General features: G+C 42.0%; 2 protein-coding genes across 2 annotated transcripts in view; both read left to right on the plus strand.

Annotated features, from left to right (window-relative positions):
* The first annotated feature begins 176 nt into the window (after positions 1–176).
* lmnb2 (lamin B2) lies at positions 177–8,046 on the plus strand. Its single transcript, XM_062960641.1, has 10 exons — positions 177–530; positions 2,638–2,794; positions 2,887–3,012; positions 4,414–4,581; positions 4,681–5,027; positions 5,382–5,610; positions 6,638–6,757; positions 6,846–6,968; positions 7,613–7,714; positions 7,794–8,046. Exons 1-10 carry the CDS (start codon positions 232–234, stop codon positions 7,833–7,835), a joined length of 1,713 nt encoding a protein of 570 aa, XP_062816711.1. The 5' UTR covers positions 177–231; the 3' UTR covers positions 7,836–8,046.
* A 2,727-nt stretch (positions 8,047–10,773) lies between these two features.
* nr2f6 (nuclear receptor subfamily 2 group F member 6) overlaps positions 10,774–11,709 on the plus strand; it is a 12,652-nt gene continuing 11,716 nt past the window's right edge. Inside the window, exon 1 of the mRNA XM_062960644.1 lies at positions 10,774–11,709. This exon is cut by the window's right edge and continues 250 nt beyond it. Within this exon, the coding sequence (XP_062816714.1) occupies positions 11,679–11,709 (31 nt within the window). The 5' untranslated portion in view covers positions 10,774–11,678.

Below are 11,709 nucleotides of genomic sequence, written 5' to 3' on the forward strand. Positions count from 1 at the left end.
GCTGTGTGGGAGGAGTTGGGGGCGGGGCCGGCCTGCCTGTCACACCCGTTAGCCCCGCCTCCTGCTGTGGGCCCTCAGATGAGCCTCAGAACTCCATTTCCCAGAGTTCTCTTCCATTGGTCGCGCTGGGCGGGGCTTCTGGGAAAGCGAGGCGTCCAAAGGGCGGGCGGGTGAAGGCTCCTCCCCTTTGTGGGCGTGGCTGCCGAGGTGCCATTTTCCCCTCAGAGAGCCATGTCTCGTCCGGCGCGGCTCCGTCTCCGCGAGGGCGAGAAGGCCGAGCTGCGCCTCCTCAACGACCGCCTCGCCAACTACATCGAGCGCGTCCAGGCCCTGGAGCTCCAGAACGGGCGCCTCCTCCTCCGCGTCTCCCACGAGGAGAACGAGGAGCAGCGGCAGAAGCAGCCCGGCGAGGCCCGAGGCCTGCACGGCGCCCACCAGGCCCGGCGAGAGGATCACGACAGCGCCGCTAACCGCCTCCTCCGAGAAAAGGCCGCGACCCTGCGCGCGCAGATCGAGCAGACCGAGAGCAGGTGGGCGGGGCCACGGGGAAGGGGGCGGGGCCGCCGCCAACCGCCTTCTCGCTAGTCTAGGCCTCAAAACGGCGGGGGGCGGGGTCATGCAAATAAGAGGGCCTTGGCTCTCGGCGGGCTTCCCTGTGCGTTGGGTCTCAATACAAATGGAGGGGCGGGGCCAGGCAAATAAAGGGTCTCAATACTAAAAGAAGGGGCGTGACCAAGCTGACAGTGGGAGGGGCCAGGCAAATAAGGGGCGGGGCCACGGCCTCCCCTTGGCTCTAGGCAGGCTTCCCTGTACATTGGGTCTCAATACTAAAAGGAGGGGCGTGACCAAGCTGGCAGTGGGAGGGGCCAGGCAAATAAGGGGCGGGGCCACGGCCTCCCCTTGGCTCTAGGCAGGCTTCCCTGTACATTGGGTCTCAATACTAAAAGGAGGGGCGTGACCAAGCTGACAGTGGGAGGGGCCAGGCAAATAAGGGGCGGGGCCACGGCCTCCCCTTGGCTCTAGGCAGGCTTCCCTGTACATTGGGTCTCAATACTAAAAGGAGGGGCGTGACCAAGCTGGCAGTGGGAGGGGCCAGGCAAATAAGGGGCGGGGCCACGGCCTCCCCTTGGCTCTAGGCAGGCTTCCCTGTACATTGGGTCTCAATACTAAAAGGAGGGGCGTGACCAAGCTGGCAGTGGGAGGGGCCAGGCAAATAAGGGGCGGGGCCACGGCCTCCCCTTGGCTCTAGGCAGGCTTCCCTGTACATTGGGTCTCAATACTAAAAGGAGGGGCGTGACCAAGCTGACAGTGGGAGGGGCCAGGCAAATAAGGGGCGGGGCCACGGCCTCCCCTTGGCTCTAGGCAGGCTTCCCTGTACATTGGGTCTCAATACTAAAAGGAGGGGCGTGACCAAGCTGGCAGTGGGAGGGGCCACGGCCTCCCCTTGGCGCTAGGCCGGCTTCCCTGTACATTGGGTCTCAATACTAAAAGGAGGGGCGTGGCCATGGAGAAGAGGCGGAGCCAAGCTACCACTGGGAGGGGCCAAGGCCTCCCCTTTGCTCTAGGCAGGCTTCTCGATACAAAAAGCAGTGGGCGTGGCCATGGAGAAGAGGCGTGGCCACGCAGGCAGTGGGTGGGGCTCTATTAATATTTTAAATGTTGTATTGTGACTCCAGGCGGGGCTCTATTATTATTATTATTATTATTATTATTTTGTTGTATTGTGACTCTAGCCTGGGCTCTATTATTATAATATATAATAATGTTGTTGTTTTGTGACTCCAGGCAGGGCTCTATTATTATTATTATTATTATTATTATTATTATTATTATTATTTTGTAGGCAGTGCTCTATTATTATTATTGATAATAATATTAATGTTGTATTGTGACTCCAGGCAGAGCTCTATTATTATTATTATTATTATTTTGTTTTGTGACTCTAGGCTGGGCTCTATTATTATTATTATTGATAATAATAATAATGTTGTATTGTGACTCCAGGCAGGGCTCTATTATTATTATTATTAGTAGTAGTAGTAGTAGTAGTAGTAGTAGTATTAGTATTTTGTTGTATTGTGACCCTAGGCAGGGCTCTATTATTATTATTATTGATAATAATAATAATATTAATGTTGTTTTGTGACTCCAGGCAGGGCTCTATTATTATTCTTATTATTATTAGTATTATTATTATTTTGTTATATTGTGACTCTAGGCAGGGCTCTATTATTATTATTGATAATAATAATAATGTTGTTGTATTGTGACTCCAGGCAGGGCTTTATTATTATTATTATTATTATTATTATTATTATTATTATTATTATTATTATTATTATTATTTTGTATTGTGACTCTAGGCAGGGCTCTATTATTATTATTAATAATAATAATAATAATGTTGTATTGTGACTCCAGGCAGGGCTCTATTATTAATATTAATATTAATAATAATGTTGTTGTTGTCTTGTGACTCTAGGCTGTAGGGCTCTATTCTTATGGTTATTATATTTTTATTATTATTATTTTATTATAATGATGCTGAGGTTGTGTTTACTGGTCTTTGCACCTCTCCCCGTGTCGCGGCGTGTATGGCGGAGGCGTGTGTCAGTGGCGTGTTTGCGTGTCTTTCAGCCTGAAGAAGAAGGAGGGGGAGTGTGTGTGGTGGCGTTCCCGTGCGCAGGAGCTGGAGGGTCTTCTGCGGGGCCGCGAGGGGGACCTGGCCATGGCCCTGGCCCGGAAGAGGGACCTGGAGGCCGAGGTGGACGCCCTGCGCACCCGCCTGGCACAGGTAAGGCCTCCCAGGGGAGCCCCGGGCCGGCCGGGCTGGCTTCTCCCTCCCGGGTCCGTCCCCTGACGGGTCCCCCTTGGGTGTGTTTGCAGTCGGAGGAGTCCCAGGCGGTGGCCAAGCGGCAGCTGGAGGCGGAGACGCTCCTGCGGGTGGACCTGGAGAACCGGAACATGAGCCTCCGGGAGGAGATGGACTTCCAGAAGAGCCTCTTCCAGCAGGTAGGCCAGGTAGACACACACACACACACATATACTATATACACATACCATATATATATACATACTATATATGCATGCATGTACTATATAGACACACATACAATATATACACCTACAATATATATATATATATATATTCAAACTTATATGCCGCCACTCCCCTAGGGCTCGGAGCGGCTTACAGGAACCGGCTAAAATCAACAATTTAAAAAACATCTTAAAAACAACCTAAAAGCACCTTTTAAAACATCAACAGCAGAACTCAAAAGCATGTACTATATATACACACATATATTATATACACATATAATATATATATGCATGTGCTGTATATACACACATATACTATATACACATTCAATATATATATGCATGTACTATATATGCACACAAATACTATATACACATACAATATATATATATATATATGCATGTACTATATATATATATATTATGTACACATACAATATATGCATGTGCTGTATATGCACACATATATAATTTACACATACAATATGCATGTACTGTATATACACACATATACTATATATACACACATACTACACATACATATATAACGCACATGTATACACACATATACTATATATCTATGCACATATACGTATATACACACATATACTGTATGCATGCATATCTAAAAGATATATGCAAATATACTATATATGCATATACATACACATGTATTTACACACACATACTATATACACACACATATATACACTCACATGTATACATGCACATTTATACACACGTATACTATATATACCCACATACTATTTACATACACATATATACATGCACATGTATACACACATAATATATATACACTATATACAGACATACTATATATATATATACACATAATATACACGCATATGCAATATATATATGTATGTGTGTGTGTGTACAGGCTCATATTTACTACCTATATATGTACACACACACTTCCTCTTCCTCAGGAAGTGTGCCAGCGAAAACCTTTACCTTTTATATATATATATATACAGTAGAGTCTCACTTATCCAACATAAACGGGCCGGCAGAACGTTGGATAAGCGAATATGTTGGATAATGAGGAATTAAGGATAACCCTATTAAACATCAAATTAAGTTATGATTTTACAAATTAAGCACCAAAACATCATGTTAGACAACAAATTTGTCAGAAAAAGTAGTTCAGTACACAGTAATGCTATATAGTAATTACTGTATTTATGAATTTAGCACCAAAATATCACGATATATTGAAAGCATTGACTACAAAAATGCGTTGGATAATCCAGAACGTTGGATAAGCGAGTGTTGGATAAGTGAGACTCTACTGTATATATATATATATACACACACAGGCTCATATTTACTACCTGTATATGTACACAGGAAGTGCGGCAGCGGGAGGAGCGCCCCCTGGTGGCGGACCCTGGCCCTGCCCAGAAGGAGGCTCCGCCGCCCGTGCCGTTGTCCGAGGCCTTGGAGGATCTCCGCCGGCAGCACCAGGCGCAAGTGGAGCTCTACCGGGAGGAAGTGGAGCAGGCCTACCGGGCCAAGGTCTGCGCCTGGGCCGAGGGGAGGGGCCGGGGAGGCGGGACTTCCTGCCTGGGGTGGGACCCGCCACTCACCCGCCTCCTCCTTCACCTCCGTGCCCAGCTGGAGAGCGCCCGGCTGTGCTGCGACCAGCGCGGGAAGGCGGCGGGGGCGGCCGAGGAGGAGCTGGCAGAGGCGCGCCTGCGCATCCGGTCCCTGGGGGAGCAGCTCCGGGCCCTGCAGGAGAGGGCGGCCGCGGCCGAGGAGCGTCTGCGGGAGGCGGAGGGCCGGCTGAGCGCGGAGCGGGAGGCCTTCCGTGCGGCGCTGGAGGCCCAGGAGCGCGAGGGGCGGGAGATGCGGGCGCAGCGGGAGCAGCAGCTGGGACAGTACCAGGACCTGCTGGACGTCAAGCTGGCCCTCGACAGGGAGATCGGCGCCTACCGGAAGCTGCTGGAGGGGGAGGAGCAGAGGTAGGGGAGCTACGAAAGGGCGGAACACAAAAGGGAGTCCGGTGCCTGAGCAGGCTCACAGGCAGACTGACCACAAAAGGGAGTCCTGTGCCCGAACAGGCTCACAGGCAGACTGACCACAAAAGGGAGTCCGGTGCCTGAGCAGGCTCACAGGCAGACTGACCACAAAAGGGAGTCCTGTGCCCGAACAGGCTCAGTACAGAGATACGAGAGGAAGGGAGGGACCCCGATGGAGTCCACCTCCACTGAGGTGTACAACAAACATGTATCCACCTCCACCGGGGTGTACAACAGGCAGACCACAAAAGGGTGTCCTGTGCCCGAACGTGCTCAGTCCCATCCCCTTCCTTCCAGGCTGAAGCTCTCCCCGAGCCCGGCCCGCCTCACGGTCTCCCGGGCCACGTCCTCCTCTTCCTCCTCCTCCTCTTGGCGGGGGAAGCGCAAGCGCCGGGAGGAGCTCCCCAGTGAGACCAGTCCTGCCACCAGTGCCTCCCAGACGGACTCAGCCCCAGGCAGCAACATCCACATCGAGGAGGTTGACCCACAAGGGACGTTCGTCCGGCTGCGGAACCGCTCCCACCAGGTGAGGCCGTTAGGAATAATAATAATAATAATAATTATTATTATTATTATTATTATTATTATTATTTATTTATTTATTGCATGTGTTACATGTTTCATAATTTTTATTAGATATGTTGTGAGATAGAAATAATAATATAATTATACTTGCTGTGTTGTTGTCTGGTGGTGTTGGTGAGAAATGGTTGAGGTCGTGGTGGTATTGAATGTCTATTGTATGGTTGTCTTTATGTTTAGAATGCATTTGGTTGTTTGTGTCCTGGGAAAGTGGTGAGGATAGAGGACACTGTTTATGTTGGGTTAGTGAGACTCTACTGTATATTTGTAATCTTATATTATCTGCCTAGAACTGCCCCGTCTACACAGCTGTATAAAATGCACAGTGAAGCGTATTATATGGCAGTGTGGAGTCAAGATAATCCAGTTCAGAGCAGATAATATGAGATTATAAATGGGTTATACAGCTGTGTGGAAGGGCCTTGAGTCTACACTGCCATATCATCCAGTTCAAAGCAGATAATCTGTATCTTATAGGCAGTGTGGAAGAGGCCTGAGGCCTAACTGTGCCTGTTTCCTGGACTGAGTAGGTTGCTAGGAGACCAAGTGGGCGGAGCTTAGCCCTCTAACTGGCAGCAATGGGATAAAAACAATTATTCCTTTCCCTCTAATTAGGACTTTATTTTTCTTTTCTTTTTGTTGTATCAACCTAGAGGCGTGGATGACGGGTTGTGTTGTCAAATTTCGAGGTTGTCCGCTGCCCTGATGCCATCACTCTTTTATATATAGATAGAATAATAATGAGAGGTTTGCACAGGAAAGAGTAATTCCCCGGGCGTGACCACATGTCCATCAGAACTGTATTTCTCCCTGGATTCAATGTCGGACAGACCTGCTTCCACTTCCACCGAGGTGTAGGACAGACATTGCATGAAGGCATGAGACAGGGCTGATGCCCGACGTGCCTCCACCTCCACCGGGGTGAGGCTGAGGGATTTCCGTCTCAGAGGGGCTGTGCTTCCTCCCCGCAGGACGTGTCTCTGGGGAACTGGAGGCTGAAGAAGGTGGGCGGAGAGCGGGGAGAGGCCGCCACCGCCGACGCCTACAAGTTTGGGCCCCGATTGGTGCTCCGGGCGGGGCAGAGCGTCACGGTGAGTGGAGAGACAAGGAAACTTCCTCTGGGGAGCATGCTCAGCATCAGGGTGGTGGTGGTCATGAGTGTCCCCTCCGTGTCCGCAGGTGTGGTCAAGCGATGCCGGGGGCCCCCCACACCCGCCCGGGGCCCTGGTCTGGAGGGGCCGCAGCCGCCCCTGGGGCCCCGGGGACTCCGCCCGCCTGCTCCTCACCAACACCCACGGACAGGTAGGACCATACATAGACACATCTCCTATCTAGGTGTCTATATTGCCTTTGACCATATCTATCTATCTATCTGTCCACACACATTATTTCATATCCATCTATCTATCTATATTGCCTTCATATATGTATATGTAATACATATGGATGTGTATTATATATACATACTAGCTGTGCCCGGCCACGCGTTGCTGTGGCAAAGTGGTGGTGGTATTGGTTAAAAATTGTTGTGTCATTTTTATTTGACGTTATTTGCAATTTTTTATTAATTTTATTGTAAGTTATATTTTTATTTATTATATTGTATTATTTTTAGGTATTTTCATTTATTATAGTATTTTATTGTATTAATTTGTAGTGTTTTTTTATTATTTTTTATTGGGTTGCTAGGAGACCAAGTGGGAGGAGCTTAGCCTTCTAACTGGCAGCAATTGGATAAAAGCAATTATTTCTCTCCCTCTAATTAGGACTTTATTTTTCTTTTCTTTTTGTTGTATCAACCTAGAGGCATGGATGATGGGTTGTGTTGTCAAACTTTGAGGTTGGGGGCCTGTAGTTTTGTTGTTTTGTGGGTCACCGTGATGCCATCACTCTTTTATATATATAGATTTATCCTATCTATCACCATCCTATACATATCCTCCCAGGAAGTGGCCACAAGAAGCCTGTCCCCGGAAGAGGAAGAGGAAGAGGAAGGAGAGGAAGAGGAAGCCCAAGACTTTGGCCAGGAAGACCTCTTCCACCAACAGGTAGGATGTCTGTCCATCCATCTGTCCTTCCATTTCCACTTCCTCTTCCACTTCCTCTTCCTCTTCCTCTTCCTTTCAGGGAGACCCCCGGACCACCTCCAAAGGATGCGCCGTCATGTGACCAGAAAGGAAGAAGGACAAAAAGGAGTTGTAGTTTCCTCATCTTTCCCCATGTTTTTTAATGATAGATTATTATATTATTATTATTATTATTAGGAAATAATGACCTTGATAACCATGTTGGGTTTTGTTGGGTTTTTTAGGCCGGAGCCTTGTTTTGTACGACACAAAGAATTATGATAATAATAATAATAAAAGGCTCTGTGTTTCTACTTGGTCTCTCGCGGCTTATTGAATCCATAATCATAATAAAATTATCATATAATGATATAGTACAATAAGAATATTACTAATAATATTATCATATATTGATGTAGTACAATATAGTAATGTAATGCTTATATTGGGCTATGCTAATAATATATTGTATGTACAGTATATTGTATATACTTACAATATTGATAATACAATATTATACTAATAACAATACAATATAATATTATTAATTATATATTAAATGTAATATTTATATTATGTATGTATGTACGGTATATTGTATATACTTATAATATTGATAATATTATAATGTAATACAATATTATACTAATAACAGTACAATATAATAATATTAATGATATATATTAAATGTAATATGACTAATAATATTACCGTATATTGATATAGTACAATATAGTAATTTAATGCTTATATTGGGCTATGCTAATAATATATTGTATGTACGGTATATTGTATATACTTACAATATTGATAATAATATTATAATGTAATACAAAATTATACTAATAACAATACATTATAATATTAATTATATGTTATATATTAAATGTAATATTACTAATAATATTACCGTATATTGATATAGTATAATATAGTAATTTAATGTTTATATTGGGCTATGCTAATAATATATTGTATGTACAGTATATTGTATATACTTTTAATATTGATAATAATATTATAATGTAATACAATATTATACTAATAACAATACAATATAATATTATTAATTCTATATTAAATGTAATATTGCTAATTATATTACCGCATATTGATATAGTACAATATAGTAATTTAATGTTTATATTGGGCTATGCTAATAATGTATGTACGGTATATTGTATATACTTGTAATATTGATAATAATGTTATAATGTAATACAATATTATACTAATAACAATACAATATAATATTATTAATTCTATATTAAATGTAATATTGCTAATTATATTACCGCATATTGATATAGTACAATATAGTAATTTAATGCTTATATTGGGCTATGCTAATAATGTATATACGGTATATTGTATATACTTGTAATATTGATAATAATGTTATAATGTAATACAATATTATACTAATAACAATACAATATAATAATATTTATATATTATATATTAAATGTAATATTATTAATGATATTACCGTATATTGATATAGTACAATATAGTAATTTAATGCTTATATTGGGCTATGCTAATAATATATTGTAAAAATAATCAGGAAAATAATTTGCAAAAAATAATCAGGAAAATAATTTGCAAAAAATAATCATGAAAATAATTTGCAAAAAATAATCAGGAAAATAATTTGCAAAAATGATCGGGAAAATAATTCGCAAAAAATCATCAGGAAAATAATTCGCAAAAATGATCGGGAAAATAATTCGCAAAAATGATCAGGAAAATAATTTGCAAACAATAATCAGGAAAATAATTTGCAAAAAATAATCAGGAAAATAATTTGCAAAAAATAATCAGGAAAATAATTTGCAAAAAAATAATCAGGAAAATAATTTGCAAAAATAATCAGGAAAATAATTTGCAAAAATAATCAGGAAAATAATTCGCAAAAATAATCAGGAAAATAATTTGCAAAAAATAATCAGGAAAATAATTTGCAAAAATAATCAGGAAAAAAATTGCAAAAAATAATCAGGAAAATAATTTGCAAAAAATGATCAAGAAAATAAATAATCAAGGAAGGGTTAATCAATCTTTAGGGTTGCAGAATGGAGTAGATGCATTGAAGCCGTGCGTCCAAAACGCCTAGGTCTTCTATTCTTATGCAGAGGCTGGCTGGCCATCTGTCGGGAAGGCTTTGATGGTGCTTTTCCCGCCTGGAAGAAAGAAAAGGGTTGGGCTGGATGTGCTTTGGGGGTCCCTTGTGATAATAATAATGCTTCTTTTCTTCCCAAGGGATGGGGGACTGACCCGCAGGTTGAAGGTCAGTGCTCTTTGCCCGGCTTTTGTTTGGCTTTGGATTCCGATGGGGGCCAAAGGGGTCAGGCTCCACTGACCACTGCCCGGCCGGCCGGAGGGAAAGGTCAGCGGTCAAGAGGCCCCGGCAGGGAAAAAAGAACCTTCCTCCCTTCCGTCCATTCAGACACCTCTCCGGCAAGAGCAAAAGCCATATTGTTCCAAAAGTATTATTAAAATTATAATATTATTTTTATAATAATTATTATTATATTACAATATTATTAACCTTATAATATTGCTATAGCAATAATATTACTATATTATTATTATTATATTGCAATATTATTAATATTATAATATTACTATAGTATCGTAAACAGTTTTCTGGCAATAGCAATATTATTACTGTATTATTTTTAACATTATATTTTATATTATATAATATTACAATACTATATAATATAATAAACTAATTTTCTGGCAATAGGAATATTATTACTATATTATTAAAAGTATAATATTTTATATTATATAATATTATATTACTATATAATATTATAATATAATCACTAATTTTCTGGCAAGAGCAATATTACTTGTATTATTATTATACAATATTGTTAAAATGTATTACAATATAACTAAATATATATTATTAATATTAAGATTATTAATAATATATAATATATTATAAATATTATATAATATTATACATCTATATTATACTGTATTACTAAATATATATTATTAATATTAATATTAATAATATTATATATATATTATACATTATTATATAATGTACATTTATATTATATTACATATATATTATATATACAGTAGAGTCTCACTTATCCAACACTCGCTTATCCAACGTTCTGGATTATCCAACACATTGTTGTAGTCAATGTTTTCAATATATCGTGATATTTTGGTGCTAAATTCGTAAATACAGTAATTACAACATAACATTACTGCATATTGAACTACTTTTTCTGTCAAATTTGTTGTAAAACATGATGTTTTGGTGCTTAATTTGTAAAATCATAACCTAATTTGATGTTTAATAGGCTTCTCCTTAATCTCTCCTTATTATCCAACATATTTGCTTATCCAATGTTCTGCCGGCCCGTTTATTACGTTGGATAAGTGAGACTGTATTGTTATTATATAATATTATACATTTACATTATATTACATATATATTCATATATATTCATATTTTATTACATATATCTCATATTTAATTTTTATTTTTTATAGTAATAGATCACATATATTACTGTATTCAAATACATTGCAATATTGCTATAATACTACATCAGCGGAGGAGGCGTGGCCTGGGCTTGTGGGCGGGGCCTGGAGTGTTTACAGCGCGAAGGGGGCGTGGCCTTGGCGGCGTCTCGTCGGCGGAAGAGGCGTGTCCCGAAGAAGTCTCCTCTTCCTTGTGTCCGGAGCGGAAGAGGCGTGCCGGGGTGCGCAGTGGGCGGGGCATGCTGGGCGGAGGCGGGTCCTGCCGCCCTCCGCGGCCTATCCTGTGAGAGCGTGAGCCGCGGAAGGGGCGTGGCGTGCCGTGAGTGGGCGTGTCCTGCGGGCGAAGTTTCTCCCTGACTTCCAGTGTGCGTCCGGCCGCCGAGGAGCGCGGAGCTCTCCCTCAGGGAAGGAAGGAAGGAAGGAGCGCGGGATGGCGCTCTCGGGGGCCTGGGCGGCGGCCA

The sequence above is a fragment of the Anolis carolinensis genome, unplaced genomic scaffold (genome assembly GCF_035594765.1).
Source record: "Anolis carolinensis isolate JA03-04 unplaced genomic scaffold, rAnoCar3.1.pri scaffold_7, whole genome shotgun sequence".
Classification (NCBI taxonomy): Eukaryota; Metazoa; Chordata; class Lepidosauria; order Squamata; family Dactyloidae; genus Anolis; species Anolis carolinensis.